Raw genomic sequence first — 21,275 nt, forward strand, 5'->3', positions numbered from 1 at the left:
TCACACTGCACATTGCTCCCAGCACGATGGTATACAAACTGCACGCCAGAGTTCCCACCAGAACAACATGGGTGCAGCCATGTTGGACTCCTGACTCCTGAAGTGCTGCTCCCAGACCAGATGATCGCAGCATCCAATCCCTAGGGATCCTTCCCTATGAATTCCATTTCCTGACTGGCCTCTGTGCCAGTACAACATCACTTCTTGCTGAAGTTACAGCTCAGTGCTGAGCTCCAAGTTACTCTTTAGCTGAATGGTCCCAATCCATTATATCCAGTTCCTAGATCTGGTATACAAGTCTCCTATACCATCTTGCTCACCAGTCTGGATTTACCACTGAGTCTTGTTCTTACAGCAACCATCGGTTCCAGCTGATACCTCCAACCATCGGGCTCATCCGATGCTTAAAACATCTGACTCTTACCAATTAAGTTCTTCAATTCGTCAACATCGGTCCCAACCAATCATGTTCATCAATTCATTTATATTGGACTCATATCAATTAAGTTCTTCAATTCTTCAACATCGGTCTCAAACCGATCAAGTTCATCAATTCTTCAACATCGGTCTCAAACTGATCAAGTTCATCAATTCTTCAACATCAAATTCAATTCCATCAAGTTCTTCAAATCATCAACATCGTTCTCAAACCAATCCAGCTCAGAGGGAAAAGTTGGGAAAACTATCATAACTGCCCGATATGTGCACAGCTGGCCATCACCACAGTGACCAGGCAGCACATTGCATTCAATAGAAATCCCCCAGGGATTTATCCATAGGGGCAAGTCATTGATCTATGCAATTGTTGACAGCTTTTGTAGAATATTGATACATTTGTTATTTATTTAGTTAAGATTTGTCAATTTTAGTATGTTAATACTATTTACAAGAGTCAGAATGAACTTACCATTGTGGAATGTTCCCTGCAGATACTAAACAAAATGAACTTTGGATGTGTTATTTTAGCTCTGTGAAATCCATGATTGGCCAATATTGAGCAATGCCTTTTCTAATGATTCAAAGCAAATGTTGACCACAGCATCACACTTGGGTAGCAATGTCACTAATATTTGTACTTTCTTGACCTTGACACATTTCAACTATCAATATTAAAAAAGATGTCCAGTTAAGTTGTATATATGCTTTTGAGCCTAATAATTTTAAAGTTTTTGCTTTAGTTTAACATTTTACATTATCTCTTATTTATAAAATTCCAATATATTATGCAGCACTGTACATTGAGAAATAATAGCATAAAAAAATAACTTACAGTATAATAATATTAAGAGAAGGTAAAAATGGCAGTGCAAAAATGAGAGTACACCCTAAGACATATACTGAAGTTAACAAAAGTCATAAGGCACAAAGGGCCTGATTCAGACCCACTCGTGAACAAGCGGGTCGATGGTGGGGTACTGCGCACGCGCGGCACACGCATGTGCAAGCCCCGGAGTGAGAGAGAAATTCTCTCGCTTCGAGACTCACTACGAAAGGGGTGGCTGTTGATCGACAGCTCGCCCCGTTTTGTAGGCGGGGAGGGGGGTGGCTACACAAATGGAGGCGTTCCCAAAGGAACACCTGCCGTTTGTGGGAGGCACCACTGACATCACTGGTGATGTCAGTGGAGAGCTTCCTGCTCTGCTAGAGCAGGAAGCTCTCTGGGGCTTGCGATGGATGAGACCCTACCACAGAGGTCTTGTCGCAAGCCCCGATGGTCGCGACCATCTTGACCATCACCTGGCCACTCGCAAAAGCTGTGGGTGGTCACCCACAGCTTAGCGAGTGGCCAGGAGGCCGCAAACAAACAAAAAAAAACCGCCCTGATTCAGAGCGAGCGCTCTTAAAGAGTGTCACACTTTGAATCAGACCCTAAATTAGCAATTGTAGCTAATTGTGTAAAATGCATATGTGGCTACTGTAAGCATTATCAATAACCAATATTAAAGGTATTTAATGTAGACCTTAATAATTTGTAAGACGTAATCAATATGAACTATAGATTTTCTTTAACTAGTGAAAGCTAAACTGTTTTTTTTTTCATATCTAGGTTCTTAAACAAGTCCTCACTCCCTCATTAAAGATAACATATGCACTGTGAGACTTGGAAACAATTAAATCGATTCTTGTACAACTCCCAAAGTATAGTACTGCACTCAGGAGTGTGTGATCTACAGATTTAGCCCACGTAAAAGTTTGGCCAGAACAAACTTTTACAACTAATGTATATGTACAACGGGCAGGAATGTTTTAGAGGGAAACCAAAAATGTCATACTGTACATAGAAAATATGTAAATTAACATATTTTGAAAATTAGCAGAAACTGCTACAAATAAACTGTAAAATGTTACAGTATTTCAGTCCCTACTTGTATTTTTTTGTTTACTTTGTGGTCTTTGGTTTATGCAAGGTAAAGTTCATTCTTTTTTATAGCTTAGTGTTTACAATAGCTGTTTACAAATTCAGTACAGTAACTTAAAGAAACCACTATTACTAGCAATGTGTAAGATATAGTTATACAGTTCTGTTACCTTTAACTTGAATAAAAGCATCAGACTGCATTGTATTTGGCACAAATAAGTTCATTCTGAAATGTGATTGTCAAAAAAGACAAGGAAGCTCCCTTTGTTACAAGTTTATTAACTGTACATTTATTATTTACATTGTTTTGTATCAACAGAGTTTCCAAATTAAATATAGACAAAGGACTTGGTACAACTGGCATACTTAATTTAGAATTGCAGTAATACCCATGTAAATGCCACTGGTATTTAACATTACTTACCCCTCCAGTGAGGTCCAGTGACATTCCCCTCCTCAGCGGAATCCTCCGCTCTGTTGCTGGCAGCTTACCGCTGCCAGCGATGGGCTTTTGTGTCATGTGTATGTGTGATGGCCATGTGCGAACTAGCTAGTGCAATCAGGTAAGGGTACGCAGATTACATGCAGTGTGTATGCATACCCTTACGATATTGATTGACAGGAAGTGCCGTTTGTGGGTGGACCAGTACAGGGACCAGTGGGCCCTTAATGCCCCGCATGCTGGTACTTGTGGTTCTCCAAATACCAGCATGCGGGGGAGGCTTGCTGGGACCTGTATTTCCACTGTAAAGACAATGATGAAAAATTTTATTATTACACTACTCCTAACAATATCAACCCGCCACCCACCACCCAGGGGTGGCGGGGATAGCCCCGGGCTATCAGCCTAGGCCAGGGGTGCACTGGAGAGGGTGACCCCTTTATTGGGGAAGTCACCAACTCCCCAGGGATTCCTGGCCTAGGCTTACTAACGGTCAGGGCTGATGCTGCGGCTGGGGGGCCCGGTGAAAGAGCACCCCTGGCTGTGGCATCAGTCCCCCATTAGAAAGGGTCCAGGGCTGGTTTTAAATATATGGGGAACCTCACGTCATTTTTTTTCTCTGTATATTTAAAACTAGCTCTGTCCCTGCTTCCTGTTGCTGGTTCGTAATTTACAGTGGAGCCCTACACATTTTTTTCCCTGTAAATTAAGAACCAGGACAGGCTGGCAAGCCCGGGGCTGGTTAATCTCTTGGGGGGGGGGACCTCACATCATTTTTTTTTTCATATTATCCCTATTTTCAACATTTACAGAAAGAAACATACACAAATCACAATGATTTGTGTATGTTTCTGACCATCTCGCAGCTCAGGGGGTTGAGAGTTTGAAAAGTGATTTTGACAGAGAGTTTGCTCCTATCTCACTGGAGCTTGTCATCCTGATTTTTGGTAAATTTGAGAGATGTATGTTTTTGATGAAAACTACTTCCGATTTGGCCTGATGGTGATAAGATTCGAGATTGCTATCTCACCCGAGTTTTACGAGTGAGATGAGAGAAATCTCTCTCTAACTCACCCGACTTTGCCTTTAGTAAATTTGCAAGCAGGGAAAAAATCAATAAATCACCTGAGATGGTCATCTCGACTTATCTCGAACCTTAGTAAATTTACCCCTAAAACTCTCACGATTTAAAATTTCATCCAGATGTTTTCCCATTTTGAAGATAAAATTCAACCAATGTGAGAGTTTACTGCTAAACTCTGACATTTTCTAAACTCTCACCCTATTACATTTGGCCCAGTGTCTAATTTAAACAGACCTTTTTGCTGAGAATTTTAGTTGAGTGTTGATTTCATAGAGCACCCCTCACCCCCACTATTCATTTGTAAGGCATGTCAGCACTGTGTGAGTGCCGCACATCATTGCCATAATTGCTGCTAGGCACTTGCAGAACAATGTACATGGCACAAGTAATCGCACGTGCAGTCTTTAATAAAATAGCCTGCCGTGTAATATTACTACAGTGTATTAAAAGATTGTTTACACTGTGCAGTACTGTGCATGATTGGCCCGCCTGTCAGGGCTTACTATTGTATTCTGTAGTGCCATGTCCATCCACTGCTGTATTATTCAGCTCAGTAGTTTTTATTAGTGGAGCAATCGCCACCCAGTGGTGAAGTTGTGTATTGCATGCTGTGGATCCTCTTGTGCCTTACCACACCAAATCATGCTATTTTCATGCCGCAACTACTGTAGGTTGCCTGTTTGCTGCGACTACAGCAAGGATGAGCATGGACACACCTGTAATTTCTAAAGTTTTAGAACGCAGCTTACAGCCCCTGGCTTTAATTGCACTTTAACACAATTATTCTCTGGATTCCCAAAACAAGATCGTTATGTGCTAAGAAATATCTTAGTCGCAAACAAAATGCCATAGCTCAAATTCGGAAGAATGCTCCCCACCTTCTCTTGGTAGAATCATACCCACAAGTTCTAATTTGCCTTTGAGATGGAGAAGTTGGGAATCTCATATTTAACCTCAGCTTCATCTCCATTACTTAAATGGTTTCAGTGGCACAAGTTTTTGATAGACAGAGAGGGAGCTGACTTACCTTTGGCTCTTCCCTCTACATCCACTGAATGATCTCTATTGTGGTGCCAATGTTATACATGGATTTTATCTCCTTTATGATGCCTGTTGGTTTTCTAGTGTTTATTATTTGTGTATGTGTTTCTTTATGTGCTATGTTTATCCTTATGTGTGAACTGTGGTTCCCAACTCTTCCATACTTCCTATTCTTTGTTCTGTATCACTTTCCCCATATTTGTTTTCTAAACGCCAATACAATTCATTGATGTAAAAAAAAAGTAATGACCCAATATATTTTTGCCACTAAGATGTACCAAACTGAATCTCCATGTGGCATGAATAGATGATTTCTGTGATAAACTATTCATTTTTAATACCAACAGGTCAAGGGATTCATTCAAGGCCAAATTATTGCTCCAAAAAAATGTCTACTGTATATTCAGTAGGCAGTTGGGGAACCATTTCCCTGTTCTATCCTACCATCTTATCCCCCACAACGTATCAACTTGAAATGTCTAAATCAACCTGGGAAAGGGATTTAGGATGGTTTCTCACCAGACAATGAATTGCCAAGTCATCCATAAATACATCCTTGAAATAAAATAACTGTAAGATATATACAAGATGGTTCCCTCTAAACTACCAAAGATCTATCACACCAGGTCTAATGTTGGTAAACTAATGCATGTTTGGCGAGAATGCCACCAACATTTTACTTGATCCAAGATTATTGTTGACCCTCTCATCTTTCTACTTTGTCAATGTCACACCCTGAACACTTAAAACCACCTTTTTACCTCTCCGGTGCCTGTCTGGGCTAGAGTTGAGATTCAATTGTGCTATGCCTCACTCCCAGATAGCTCAGAATTACGCTCACACTGCACATTGCTCCCAGCACGATGGTATACAAACTGCACGCCAGAGTTCCCACCAGAACAACATGGGTGCAGCCATGTTGGACTCCTGACTCCTGAAGTGCTGCTCCCAGACCAGCTGATCGCAGCATCCAATCCCTAGGGATCCTCCCCTATGAATTCCATTTCCTGACTGGCCTCTGTGCCAGTACAACATCACTACTTGCTGAAGCTACAGCTCAGTGCTGAGCTCCAAGTTACTCTTTAGCTGAATGGTCCCAATCCATTATATCCAGTTCCTAGATCTGGTATACAAGTCTCCTATACCATTTTGCTCACCAGTCTGGTTTTACCACTGAGACTTGTTCTTACAGCAACCATCAGTTCCAGCTGATACCTCCAACCATCGGGCTCATCCGATGCTTCCAACATCTGACTCTTACCAATTAAGTTCTTCAATTCGTCAACATCGGTCCCAACCAATCATGTTCATCAATTCATTTATATTGGACTCATATCAATTAAGTTCTTCAATTCTTCAACATCGGTCTCAAACCGATCAAGTTCATCAATTCTTCAACATCAAATTCAATTCCATCAAGTTCTTCAAATCATCAACATCGTTCTCAAACCTATCCAGCTCTCAATCCAGCATCATCATCCCCAATCCGATTCTGCTCATTCATTTAGTAGTATGTATTCAGTTCCATTCCAACCTGCTGTTCAATAAAGACATTCCATTCTTGTTCTCGCCTTTGGGCCCATCATTCTCTGCTATATCTCTACCTCCTCACATCTATACATGAGGAGGTCCTGGTCAAACCACCTAAGTCCACGCCTCTCAAATCTCCTCTTCAGTCTCCCATGCCTGTTCCAACCCAAAACCAACCCTCAGACGTGACAGTCAACCTATTAAAACACTCAGTAAACCAAACAATATATTGGTGCAACATATGTGCAATGCTGCACAGTCTTAAATAATGAGAGATTGAAAAGATCCAGACTCTCCTTACTATAACATAATGATCTCTCACATTTGGGCGCATATTTATCAACAAGCGATATTCTTGTTATCACTCGCTACTAATCTTAAATGGTGCTCCAACCAATCAGCTCCTAACTGTCATTTTTCAAACACATGAACGTTAGGAGCTGATTGGTTGGAGCTAAATTTAAGATTAGTAATGAGTGAGAAAAAGAATATCACTCGTTAATAAATATTCCCCTTAGTTTGTTGTGTTAATGGAATATACTAAGAGTTAATGACACTAACAAACTTACACAAAACTTGGGTGGTTTGTTACTTAATAATTTCCTCATTCCCCATTTCCCCTTTAGTTCCAGTGAAATCTGTCTCCTCCTTCCACTTATCTTCTTATCTTTCACCTTTCATATAAATTGAAAAATAAAATAACTTTTTAGCTTTTCTAACTGTATAAGTTGCTCTTTAATGCCTGATTCTGAGTTGGATGCAAGTGGGCTTGCGGATACCTCTAGTGGATTGTAGCATAATGCACATGGGCTGTCATAAAGTAATCAGTTAAGGTTTATGCGCAGAATCAGGCATGTGCACATGGATGGAGAATGCAGGTGCGCATAGACGATAGGACCACTTTTTCCGTGAAATGAGCATTTCTGGGCAGTAACTGGGCAACTACCATGGGGACTTACGGAACTGGAGGAGTGTCGTGGGTGTGTAAGCTAGCTTCAATAGTGTACAGATGGCGATGGGATGCCTATTTCCACAGATCTTTTGTACCCAGCATGGAGTGGATGCATGTCCAGGGGCGGATTGGGCCACCAGGAAACCGGGCTGGTTCCCGCTGGGCCGGTCCCCATAGTAGCCGGTGCCCACCCAGCACCCCACTGCCGCGATTAGAGGGCAGCTCTGCAACTTCAGCAGCGCATGCGCAAACGCAAACACTGCTGATGGAAAAAGAAAAAAGGCTGACAGGGGAGCTGCTGCCGCTCCTCCCACAAGCCTTTGCGGAGCCTGTCAGTCATCACTGATGGCTCCGCCTCTGTGCAGCCCCTCTGCGGCCCGGCCCATCTCCTCACCTCCAGGACACAGTGACGCTGTGCCACATGGCCAAGACAAGCAAAGGGCATAGGATGGAGCTGCAAGTACGTGGCGGCGGCGGTGGCTGTACGGGGGGGGATAGGGGGGTGGGTTTGCAAGTTTGAGAGAAATACTGGAGCTGGTGGAATGAGGCTAGGGCACACTGGAACTGATACACTGGGGCTAGTGCATACTGGAACTGATACACTGGGGCTAGGCCACACTGGAACTGATACACTGGGGCTAGGAGGAATGAGGCTAGGGCACACTGGGGCTGAGACACACACTGGGTCTGGGGGGAATGGGGCTGAGATACACACTGGGGTTAGGATGAATGAGGCTGACACACTGGGGCTGAGACAAACTGGGGCTGGGGAATGGGGTTGAGACACACCGGGGCTGAGACACACACTGGTGCTGGGGGGAATGAGGCTGACACACTGGGGCTGAGACACACACTGGGGCTGGGGAATGGGGTTGAGACAAACACAGGCTGGGGGAATGGGTCTGAGAGACACACACTGGGTCTGAGGAATGAGGCTGAGGCACACTGGGACCATGAGGATGAGAGACACACTGGGTCTGAGGGAATGGGGCTGAGGCACACTGGGTCTGAGGAATGAGGCTGAGACACCCTGGTGGAATGAGGATGAGAGACACACTGGGTCTGAGGAAAGAGGCTGAGACATGCTGGGGGATTGAGGATGAGAGACACACTGGGTCTGAGGGAATGGGATTGAGAGACACACTGGGTCTGGGGGAATAGGGCGAGACACACTGGGGCTGGGGGAGTGAGGTTGAGAGCTACAAGTTGGCCTGGAGAGATGCAGGGGGTCCTGGAGAGAGACATGGAGGCCTGGAGATGGAGAGGCACAGGGACCCTGGAGAACCACATGGGGCCTGAGGATGGAGAGACATAAGGGGGTCTGGAGTAATACTGGGGCTTGAAAAAACACAGAAATTGTTTGATCAGGGAAATTCACATTTTGCCCTGCACAAAATCTTCTGTAACAATACATTATATGGTTATAATGATGACATTGGTTATATTTCTACATAAACAGGCATCTTCCGGACAGTGTGATCTACATGAAGAGTGAATACTGGTTGAGGACGCTGCCCAGAGAGGCTCAAATTCTTCAGAGGTTAACCCCATTGCAGAGAAACCACAATATAGGTAAGAAAAAAGACTTCCAAACTGACAGACCTGTACCTAGTTCAAAGGGATGTGGGACCCCAAAAAGTTTATCATTCACAAGATTTCTGTTGCCGATCCTGCTCCCCTCAGTGGCTTGCAAAAGCCCCCCAGGCCCTAAGAGGAGAGAGTATCCTGCCCTCCTCCACAGACCCCACCTCCTCAACAGACCCACCCCCTCAATAGACCCGCCCCCATGAGGGCTGCTTCCAGAAATTTCCCACGCTGGTTTTCCATCCCAATCCGCCCCTGTGCATGTCGATATAACAATGATGAAAGTTTCGGCTGCTGATGGGAAAACAGTGTATGGGATGGGATTCCATAAGCAGATGTATAGATGTTTGGCATACACGGGTGATTGCTCATATTAGTAAGAGCTAGTAAGTAGGTTGCAGCGACCACAGATTCATCTGACTTGGTCTAATATATTCTAAATAGGATGCAGTTTGCTTATCAACACTTAATATACAAGCAGAAGGAGGACAGCAGTATGTCAAACTCGACATGCCAGCACACCAGTACTGCACTGTAAAGCATGTTTTCCATCATGTTTAAAGTCGGTAATGATGCTTTATAGCGCAGTAATACCACGCCGGCATTTTGGGTTCAACATACTGGGGTCCTCCTTCTGTTTGGCAACATTCTGAATGCCGATCTGTATTTCCAAACCCAATCTAAATTTGTTGAGCAACTATGTGAATTGCAATCTTGTACATGTATGGCATGCTATAAATACAAAATATTAAAATAAAAACTTACTTTTAAAACACCAATAATAAAGTAATCTGATGGTTGTGCTTAGGGGGTCATATTCGGGGCATATTGGTAGAAGCTCAGGGGTTAATTAATCATATATAACTTCTCATAGTTGATGGAGATAAATATTTATTCTGTTCCTTTATGAATAAGACAATCTGACAGTTTTTAATGTTTGCAGATACTTTTTTATTTATATTATAGACCATTCGGATAAGATAAACCACATCTGGTGTCTTCACAAATCAGATGAGTCTGGAGGTGGCTTTTGTACACAATGTATTTATCCCACCTTGGAATACCCTTTGCACTGCTTTGTTGGATCCTTATTCGGTACCAGGTCGTAGGAACAGGTCTCTTTGTTAAAGACGAACTTACACGTTTTCCGGTCATATCTGACTGGTTTAGCAATACTAAATAAAACAAAAAATACAGTATTTCTTTAGAGAACATTACAAAGCAATAAAGAAATATATAATGTAGGGACTTGTATACATAGGCTCTTTCTCTCTCTTCCCTCCATTACTCCAGCAACTTTCTTAGAGCTGAAATGCCATTTCACCTCTGAGAAACTTGCGGGAGTGCAACAATGAAATGTGTCATGTGTTCAGGTGCTTGACAGTGGACAAACAGTACAAAATCCAAAATAAGTGTGTGCATATGTATGCTTATAGGGCAAAAGTAGAGCACAGATGAAATTACTAGGGATGTGCAGACTCGGATTAGTTCAGATTTTCCCACCAAATTCAGATTTTTCCCGCCAAAATCGGGTCTCAGAAAGAGGCAAAACGTCATCTTTCATGGATAAACATTATCTTTCATAGACTTTTGTCCAGATATGATGATGTCTGTCCATGAAAGATGACGTTTTGCCTCTTTTTGAGACCCGATTTTTGGCGGGAAAAAACTGAATTTTGTGGGAAAATTCGAACTAATCCGAACCTGCACATCCCTAGAAATTGCAGGTTAGGTTGTACTTGTATGTCCTAAATAACTACCTTTAAAAGAGGAAAAAAATTAAATCACTGGATTCAGAGTATCCGTGTTAACACTGCTCGGTTTTTCACACTTTAGCATGCATATCTCTCACATGTCCTTATTTTACATTTCCATACTAAATAAGGGAAGAGGTTATTTATTTGTGGGTTAATTCAAGTCAAATTGTCAGTGTGGTTGGTTGAGTAGTGTATGGGGTGTGGTCTACAGTACAATGATTTCTCAGCTAAGAATATTGAGAGGTATGACAATTGTATTTGTTTACTTTTAGATTGCTTGATGGTATTGCATTTCATTGAACTTTTACAGATAAAAGGTTAAAATCAATTAAATTCTTAATTACAAAAGCTACCTTGTTCATAGCATGCACTGCATAGAGTCCAAATATATATTATGCAAGAATACAGTCATTTAAGTACTCTACTCTGTCCTCCTTAGTAGCACTCTGAAATTTGGGAACAGGGACGAGGGACTTAGGTCCAACCACTTCCCTAAGCCCCCTTTATCCATATACCCCCTCACCTTTTTATGTTCAATTTTTTTCAATGTGTTACAATTAATTCTTTTTTTATGGATGCTATTTTTATAATTTTCTAAACCTTGTATAAATGAAATACAAATTAAAAAGAAATATGAAACTATTCATCTTACGCAGAGCAACAGTTTAATTCTCCACTTGAATCACAGCTACAATCCATACAACTCTCTGATCTCCATGAGCTGCCAAGTTCATATAATTGTTCTTCAAATAAACATCCTGGAAACAAATTAAATATATTAACAAAACTACAGAAACCATTCACACGCACACAACCATGACATTTGTAACATGTGGTTGAAAGTTGATATAGGTTAAAAACATGTACAGGTATTTAGGCGCTAATTTACCACCAACGCACTTCGGGAGTTCCTGCTCCCTTCCTCAAGGCAATGTGACATTGCCTTGAGGAAGGGAGCAGGAACTCCCGAAACGCGTTGGTGGTAAGCTGTGACAGGACTATTAATCCTAGTGGGATTGCGGAAGAAAGTTCCCTAATCAGGATTTAAAAGGGAGAGGCCATCCGGAGACCTCCACCTATAAAAACTACGAGCCCGAAGTTTTGGGACTTCTGGTAATTCCCCATATTTCATTGGAATAAGGAGTAACAACACTCATATGTGAATTATTTGCTTTAAGATTCTGTGTTTGCATTGAACGTTTGTATTTCTATGTACATGCTGTAACACAGAGAATATATTCATCCATTTTATATTTTTTTATTTTCAAATATTGTGAATAAATTTGTAGTTTTTAACTTTAATACACTATATATGGACGATTTGTATATTTTCCATGTTAATGAAAACTACATCATTGAGAATTGATCACTACATACGGGACATCGACAGGAAATCATTTGGGAAGTACTGTAACTATTGTTCCTTTTGAATTAGCACTGTGCGCACCTGACAAGTCACTACTTTTATCCTATATAATTTGCTTTAGTACTGAAGGGAAGTACTGTTTGTGACTAGTTTCTGCAGCAAAAGAATGTGCTAGGCACCCGTTAGAACTGCTCACCCCATTGGTTATTAAGTAAATTCCGTTTATGAGATGTAACGCTCCTCACTGTGTTCACTCATTTAGTGATATGATCTCAATAAACAATATCAAAGTCTCTGTGAGTACACGTGAATGAGCTGATATGAACTTTTGGGGCACCTGCTGTGAACAAGTCTCTTGTCTCCTAATATTATCAGGGATTTGGAAGACATTCCGCTGGCTGTGCTTCCTATGTAGGATCCCAAAGCAGTCTTTTCCGACCAGATTATACTCACAGTCCTTGCCGGTGAAAATAGCCCCAGCTTTTGTTGCTATGTGCTCATGAGGTCAGTGATCCCGGTTCAGCGGCACAATAGAAATATTGGCTAGGTGTTACCTCCATAGCCTGCCTCTGCATGTCAAAGTGTAACAGTCCAAGATGTGTTGCCAAGGCCCAATTAGAAATACCATCACCGGAGTAAAAATATCAGTAAGTCGACATTAGCATGATAGTCACAATTGAACCAGGTATATACTGACGCATTTCGCTCCGCCCAGAAGCATTCTCAAAGAGTGTCCATTATCAGGCACATAACCCTTACATACCTGCTTCAATAAGGGAAATATCTTTGTCAGAATTTGTACATTAATGACACCTACTGTCTGCAGCTGGAATCCAATCTAATACAATTGTTAACTTCTTCTATAAGCTGTTAGGAGCATACATAGTCTTAGTTAACCCGCTCTAGATAGTGATTAAAACCTTCCATATATAGTATCCTGACTCAGATACAGTTTTGCAGCATACAATAAACTGCATTTTGTTGTAGATTAAGTTCGACACTGTCACAACATACACTATGAAGACAAAAGCAGAGCCATAGAGAGCCAGCCTGAGCCCAAGGGGAAGGGGGCATAGCCTAATTGTGGGAGGTGTGGCCACACCCCCTTAGAAAAAAAACAGTTTGCAGTGCTGGGGGGGTCACTGAGCGTCCCTCAGCCCGGCGCAAATCCAGGGGTGTGGGTGTGATCAGTGTGATAGCACCCACATAGGAGGGGGGTGGCATCAGACCTGGGCCCCCACTGGGACTCTCCAACTAGACTAGGCCCGGGTAATTAGTACCCTCTCCCCCTTCTCAGTGCCCCTGGACAAAGGTGATTGGACACTGATAGCAAATAGACCAACAAGATTTTATTGAGGTCTGTACTTTGTAGGGCTACCACGTGCAGTGATTACTGCAAACACTCTTCTTGGCAAACTGTCCACAAGTTCCTGGACAACTGAAGGTGGTATGTTTTACCATTCCGCCTTAAGTACAGTGACCAACTGTGACACTGAAGAAGGTCGAGTCAGCCTAGAATGCACCCGTCGCTCCAATTCTTCCCAGAGGATCTGGACTCTAAGCTGTCTAGTCCATCCGGGTTACCAAGTTTTCTGTATATTAGTTAAGCATCTCTCTGGAAACATGACAGGTGGCATTGTCGTCCTGATAAAAAACATTTGTTCTTTCCATAGAAAAGCCACAATATAGGGAACACAGAGTTATCGAAAACATCTCTATACTTCTCAGAATATGCATTACAACTAGTGGACCCATGGCAAACCAGGTAAAATGTTGGGGTGCCCAATCACTTGTGAATAATAGCCTTTAATTGCTGTTAGTTTTTATCTTTTTTTCCTTGTTGTATGTTTTAGCATACATGTCCTTATATTAGGAACACAATTTTATTACTCAAACGACAAGAGCTTTTCACACATATTCTGGCTCTTATACGTATTTATAGCAGCTAGTTACTTATTCAATCACTGGCAGAAATTTATTTTTTAAAGTGTGTGTGTGTGTGTGTGCCTGTGTCCCTGAAGTATTGCATCAACGTCTGCAAGTGCGCTCGCACAAAATGAGTGTGGCCTCGTATTACAGAGGCATGGCTAAAGCTAACTGGGGCATGGTGCAAATCAGTTTCCGTGAGTCAGGGAATTAGACAGACTGCTGCTTGATTAGCTTTTTGGCACAAGGAAGGGTAATCAGGTGGCAGTCTGTCTAATCCCCTGACAGAGCCTCACCATTGTGCAAGTGATGAGGCTCTGTCTCTTGCAGTCTCTTCACCAGCGCCCCCTCCTTCTTGTACCTCTGTCATTGCCCAGACTGTAGAGCACTGGAGAGAGACTGTCCGCACAGCAGAGATGCCTTGCTGCCTCCCATAGAGGAGGATACCAACTAGAGGTGAAGTGAGCAGCCCTCCCGGTTACACAGACAAACATGAGGAGGGGGAGTCAGTGACAGCCCCGTTCTGGCAGCTGGAGGTGAAGAAGTAGCACTAGCAGAGTCCGGAGGGAGAATGATAAGAGCGCTGCTGTGTGGTGAGTGGGGAGCGTCCCTCTCAGGGGGTGAGAGGAAGTGCTGCTGCTCAGGGGCCTAAACAGTTTCTGCTGGGAAAGTAACATCTTCTTTTTAGGTAAGAACCCAAGTAATAGTCCCTCCCTGGACAGTATGGAATGTTATTATAATTATTGTTCAAGGTCTGGGGTGCACTAGGGGCAGGAGAGATGCAGGGAGCCTGTGGGAGGGTATGAGACACACTGTCTCAGTGTGCTGCACGCAGACCATGTTGCTGTGGTTTGTAGCTTAAGCAATTGTGCAGATTATAAAGCAGCATATCAGTAATAGATCTCAGTACACATATAACCCTTATAATGTTAAGCTCACTTGCAACCGTGTCCTTTGGTTCCACTACAGCCGGGGTTGGATGGAAGCCTGACTACATACGGTGATAGGTATCGAGCGGTATTGCTGGTCACTCACATGCCTGTGCTGTTGTCCGGCAAAAGCATCTGTTCTGTAGCCACACATGAGAGTGGCCAGTTTGGACAGAAACTGGATAGTTGGTGCTCATGCAGAGTGGGTCCCATGGCTGCTTGTTGGTATGATAACTACGCAGTAGAATATGCCAATCCCAGATGTTGAGTAGCTGCTGACTGGATTTTATGTGCATACCAGCATTTCATCCAAGCTTATCACGTTGTGAGACTGAGCTTTAATGAATAGACACTTTCTGTAGGGAAGCAATTATATAATGTCACCAATCTTGATGCCAGTTTTCTAACAGCATAACATGCCTTCTTTGCCAGATTCCTGTTGCACCACCTAACATGGGCTGCCGGCATATCCTGTACTGCCTAGCTCCTGACTACTCACAAACAAATATAATATCAGTGTACAATTTTGAAAACCGTAAGCTTAGCTGGTTTTAAAGAAAGTTCATCAAGATAGGATTATTTTATATAAGAAACCATATCTGTGATTATGGCTTCTCATGCTCATATATTATTACAGTGGCACATGCAGGGGCATTTCTGATAATCCAGAAAGCATTTTCTGAGTAACAGAAACCTCCCTTGATGGACCGAGTGTTTCCTCTGACAAAAACAGCTCTACAGTGGATGGCCCTTGATCGGATCACCTCCCTGTCGCAACTGCAATGCTGTGATTCTTGGGTCTACGTGAAGGAGGTGGAACCAAAAATGATGTGATTTTAGGAAATTGCATCAATGACAGCCCAGCCCCCTCAGCATAGATTTTATATATATATATATATATATATATATATATACACTATACCATATAATGTATCATAACTATACATGTAAAAATTCAAATGATGAATAAAAGTGTTCTTTTGAAACAGTGTCCAGTCTGGGGTGGTTCAAAACAGGTTAATTTGGTTTGAGACCTCTTTGGGATCCCAATAGTGGGGGTTGGTGCAGCCCATACAATCTTAAAGTATAAACCTTTACCATTTCAGCCAAATATAAGGGCCCAATGGGCAGCCTGTCAGGTTGCGGCCTAGCGCAGGCCGTTACTCACCCCAGCGCAGGCTTCCCCTGATCCCTTGGGTGGTCAGACGCCAGGTGCTGTGGCGAGTGATGCACTGAGCATTATACCTAGAGCCATGTGGACATCCATGAGCTGTGCCATGCCTTGGTTACTGTGGTCGCCATCATGGATGCAGCCATGACAGTCTGCATCACCTGACTACCCTTTACCCAATGGTAGCATGGCAGTGGTCAACTGACACTGTCCACCAATAATCTGCTACCACAGGGTATAAAGTCAGTCTCTGGACAGCAGAAAGTTACCTATGCAACATTGTTGCTACCTTGCGTATACTTGTCGTCACCTCGTTCCAGGTTCTCGTATAGTGATACCCTTGAGTCTCTATGTACCATCTCCTTGTGCAACAGTGCGTCAGAACACCTTGCCTTTGTGCCATACAAGTACCTTCTCCTCGTGCAACAGTGCATCCAAACACCTTGCCTGCATGCAGTTACAAAACCCACCTCTTGGCACAGCAGTTCATCAAAGACACAGTGCCTGTGTGCAGTTACTAGTGCCACCTCCTGGTGCAACAGTGCATCTAAAATTCATCATCTGTGTACCATTGTTGTATTTTCTCTATTCCCGTGGGTATCGGATACCTGACCAAGGGACCGCTCCTGGGTGCAGCTTAAACCCATATCCCGCTTGGAGGGGTCACTGGAGAACACCTCCCAACAGGTTAGATTCCGCACCCTTGGTCAGGTCTCGTCAACATCAGATATTCGTGGATGAGAAGATCTTATATACCCTCATCCTGGGACCTCAGCTTTCACCCCCTCAGTAGGGGATCTCCCAAAGTCAAACATGACAGTTTTCACAGGCCCAATGGAAGCTAATGGTTCACAGGCAGCGGGGGCATTACAAGACCTTGCCTTGTGCATGGATAATCAGGAGGCAGCTCAACATCAAGTGGATGAATACCTGCAAGAAGTCTCCGGACAATTACTGTCTATACAGGTGACACTAGCTATGCTCCTTCCCCCTCCTGCTGCGGTTGCACTGTCTAATCCTCCAGTTCAACCTCTGGTTTCTGGTGGCTCAAAGTCTTGTCTTCAGCTGGCATCTCCTGGACACTTTGATGGTAACCCTCGACAATGCCGGGGTTTCATCAACCAGTGCAAAATTAAATTCGAATGTCTGCCACAGAACTTCCCTATGCCTAGGTTGAAGGTGGCGTACATTATTTCCCTGTTGCCTAGAACTGCCTTGGACTGGGTTTTTCCACTGTGGGAACGAGCGGATCTGCTAGTATCCAACTATAACACATTCATTTCTATCTTCAAAATAATTTTTGATGAGCCTGGTCATACTGCTTCAGCTTCTTCTGATCTCCTTCGAGTCCGTCAGGGAACCCGTACTGTGGTGCAGTATGTGGTTCAATTCCAAACCATTTCCTCCGAATTAAAGTGGAATCAGGAGACCCTTAAGGCAACTTACCTTCATGGGCTTTCCAAAAAGATGAATGATGAGCTAGCCTCTTGGGACCTCCCAGAGTCCTTCGCTGAGGTAGTCTCGCTATGCATAAAAATTGACCTATGGCACAGGGAACATCTGGCCAGCAGGGGTCGAGGGGACCGTTTCCAAGATCGACTATCCATGGATGTTCGTCCATCGTCTCCTACTACCAGTAGAAAAGATATTATGCAGGTCAATAGGTCTCGACCAACCACTGCTGAACAAACCCATTGGTTCCAAAACATAAATCCCAACATAAATGCCCAACATAAATCCAGCAGTAACAAAGTCGTTGGTCCCCTGCAACCTCTACCTGTGCTAGATGCCCCTTGGACCCACATTTCAATGGACTTTATTTGTGAGTTACCACCTTCAAAGGGACACAACACAATTTGGGTGGTAGTTGATCGGTTTTCAGAAATGGCCCACTTCATCCCGTTAACCGGCCTTCTTCCCGATGCGTGTTTTTAAAAAAACCACGCACCTAATAGAATAGCAAAAAACCCACACCTGCACGAAAAACCTCACAGGTGCGGGTTTTTTGCTATTCTCGCACACAATTGAATATGCCCTTATGTGTCTTCTTCACAAGACAATTGGATACATTTTTTACCCTAGGCAGAGTTTGCTCACAACTTCAGGTACCATTCCTCTTCTAATACCACTCCATTCTTTGCAGTATACAGCAAACACCCATGAGTACCTGACTTCCAATAATTACCACCAATGGAGGTTCCTGCGGTTGCAAGTCTTGTTGTTTCTTTCTCAACATTATGGAAGAAAATTCATTGCTCTTTGAAAAAGCTTCTAGTAGCTACAAAATATTTGCAGACCGGAAACGTCTTGCTGTTCCTTTTCTGAAGGTCGGAGACAGGGTGTGGCTTTCATTGAAGAACATTTGTCTGAAGGGTCCTAGTATGAAGTTTGCTTCTCGCTTCATTGGACCATACCGCATCCTGAAAGTCATCAATCCTGTGGTTTATAAATTGGAGCTCCTTCCACAGTTGATAATCTTTAATACTTTTCATGTTTCCTTGTTACGTCCACTGGTTCTTAATTGATTTCAGTGTTCTCCTCCCAAGACTCCTCAAGTTCAAAGTCTTCAGGGAGTTGAGTTTGAGGTTGAAAGGATCCTCGATTCCCAGCATCGAGCTTGTTGTCTGCAGTATCTTATCAATTGGAAGGGGTACGGACCTGAAGAATGTACTTGAAACAAGGTTTCGGATGTTCTTGCTCCTCTTTTGGTTCGAGCATTCCACAGAAGATTTCCTGAGAAGCCTTGTGGGTGTCCAGAGTCCACCCTGAAAGGGGAGGGTACCGTCAGGTTGTGGCTTAGGATCGGCCGTTACTCACCCCAGCGCTGGCTTCCCCTGATCCTTCGGGTAGTCAGACGCCAGGTGCGGCGGCGAGTTATGCACTGAGCATTATACCTAGAGCCATGTGGACATCCATGACCTGTGCCGTGCCTTGGTTACTGTGGTCGCCATCATGGATGCAGCCATGACAGTCTGCATCACCTGACTACCCTTTACCTAATGATAGCATGGCGATGGTCAGCTGACGCTGTCTACCAATGATCTGCTACCGCAGGGTATAAAACCAGTCTCCGGACAGCAGCAAGTTGCCTGTGCAACATTGTCGCTACCTTGTGTATACTTGCCGTCATCTCGTTCCAGGTTCCTGTATCGTGATACCCTTGAGTCTCTATGTGCCATCTCCTTGTGCAAAAGTGCGTAAAAACACATTGCCTGTGTGCCATACAAGTGCAATCTACTTGTGCTACAGTGAGTCAGAATTCCTTGCTTGTGTGCTATACAAGTACCACTCCTTGGCGCAGCAGTGCGTCAAAGACACAGTGCCTGTGTGCAATTACTAGTGCCACCTCTTGGTGTAGCAGTGTGTCTAAAATCCATCATCTGTGTACAACTACAAACACCAACTCCTGGTGCAGCTGTACTTCTTCCTGAAGTATTCCTCTTGGGCCATTGTTGTATTTTCTCTATTCCTGTGGGTATCACATACCTGACCAAGGAACCGCGACCTGCTTGCTGGGTGCAGCTTAAACCCATATCCTGCTTGGAGGGGGTCACTGGAGAACACCTCCCAGCAGGTTAGATTCCCCAGCCTTGCTCAGGACTCGTCAACATCCGATATTCATGGATGAGGAGATCTTATATCTCCTCATCCACACCTCCGATTTCTCCCTCAACCCAGGATTTCAGCTTTCATCCCCTCAGTAGGGGATCTCCCAAAGTCAAACGTGAATATCAATAATAATTTATTCTTGATAAAATTTTATAACAGCTTTAAAATTTGCTTACAGCATAAAAGATGGTGTCAGAGACTCTAATGTTGCTAATAAGGGAGACAGTACTGATTCCTGCAGGCACCCTTATGGGTGTGAGCTCGAGGCAGGATCCACTCAGTTAGCACATGGACAATGGCACTCAATACCCAACCAGTTTCGTCCATATAGATGGATGAAACAGCAGAAGACAATTCCCTGGCTGTTCTTAAGAATGTGTTTGCTCATAAATATCACAATGAGCATTGACTTTAATGGTAAAACAGGGAAGGTCCTAACAGTCCTTAGGACAAAAGTGACTGATGACTGTTAGGACCTTCCCTGAAATTGTATTGAGCTTTGAAATGTAGGGGAAACAGAGACTTTAACCAGCTACAGAAAGATCAGAAAAAGATGCACAAGCAATTTAGCATCAATGTAATGATATGACAGAAAAAAAATGTCAGATAGAACATACTGGGCCAAATGTAATAGGGTGTCTGTTTTGGTAAATTGCGAGTTTGGTGCTAAACTCGCAATTTTTCACAACTCTCCAATGTAATAGGGTGTCTGTTCACTAAAACTCACATTTTTCAGAGTTACTAAAACTCTCCATTCTCAAACTCGCATCCAGATGTTTTCACATTGAAAACAATCAACTCGCCCAATGTAATAGAGTGTCTGATTCAGACTCGCAAAAAAAAGATTACCAAAAGTCCCCAAATAATAGACCTGCTTCAGGCTAGCGAGTACAGCCTGAGCAGGTCAGATTAATACAGAAACATGCACATATCCTTGAGATATGTAAATGTTTCAGTGTGTACTTATGTAAAATGTTTTTAAATTAAAAAAAATGACGTGCACCCCCTCCCCAAAAGCATAACCAGCCCCGGGCTTTATAAAGCCTGTTCTGGTTCTAAAAATACAGGGGCCAAAATGCGTAGGGGGCCCCTGTATATTAAGAACCAGCACAGGGCTTTGTTGAGCTGGTCCTGGTTCTGGAAAATCAGGGGACAAAACGAGTAGGGGTCCCCTGAAAATTCCAGAACCAGCACCGAACTCTTTCTAGCGGGGGGATAATGCCACAGCCAGGGAAAACATTTCACCGGTTTCCCCGGCCAAAGCATTATCCACGACCGCTAGTCAGTCCAGGCCGGGGATCCCTGGGGAGTTGAGGACCCCCCCAATAAAGGGGCCCCCTTCTGCAGGGCACCCCAGGCCTAGACTGATAGCCCGGGGCTATCCCCGGCACCCTATGCCCGTGGGGGCCGGGTTGATAGTGTTAGTGTAAAGTGTAAAAATAAAGTTTCCATATTGTCTTTAGTTGTAGAACCACAAGTACCAGCAAGCCTCCCCTGCATGCTGGTATTTGCAGAGCCACAAATA

General features: G+C 43.5%; 2 protein-coding genes and 1 long non-coding RNA gene across 4 annotated transcripts in view; 1 reads left to right on the top strand and 2 right to left on the bottom strand.

Annotated features, from left to right (window-relative positions):
• The window catches only part of LOC148541981 (beta-microseminoprotein-like), a 181,333-nt gene that overhangs the window by 71,268 nt on the left and 88,790 nt on the right, over positions 1–21,275 (bottom strand). The window lies entirely within an intron of this gene.
• LOC148541982 (beta-microseminoprotein-like) overlaps positions 9,920–21,275 on the bottom strand; it is a 100,147-nt gene continuing 88,791 nt past the window's right edge. For both annotated transcript variants that reach the window (XM_088475747.1, XM_088475746.1), the window contains exons 3-4: positions 11,402–11,507; positions 9,920–10,167 (exon numbers count right to left, since the gene is read on the bottom strand). In XM_088475747.1, coding sequence (XP_088331873.1) covers positions 10,038–10,167; positions 11,402–11,507 — 236 coding nt within the window. In that variant the 3' untranslated portion in view covers positions 9,920–10,037. The remainder of the gene's footprint in view (positions 10,168–11,401; positions 11,508–21,275) is intronic.
• The window catches only part of LOC148541983 (uncharacterized), a 30,274-nt gene continuing 23,333 nt past the window's right edge, over positions 14,335–21,275 (top strand). Inside the window, exon 1 of the long non-coding RNA XR_015878875.1 lies at positions 14,335–14,634. This is a non-coding gene — a long non-coding RNA (uncharacterized LOC148541983). The remainder of the gene's footprint in view (positions 14,635–21,275) is intronic.

This window comes from Taudactylus pleione, unplaced genomic scaffold (genome assembly GCF_031769625.1).
Source record: "Taudactylus pleione unplaced genomic scaffold, aTauple2 ptg000016l, whole genome shotgun sequence".
Taxonomy (NCBI): domain Eukaryota; kingdom Metazoa; phylum Chordata; class Amphibia; order Anura; family Myobatrachidae; genus Taudactylus; species Taudactylus pleione.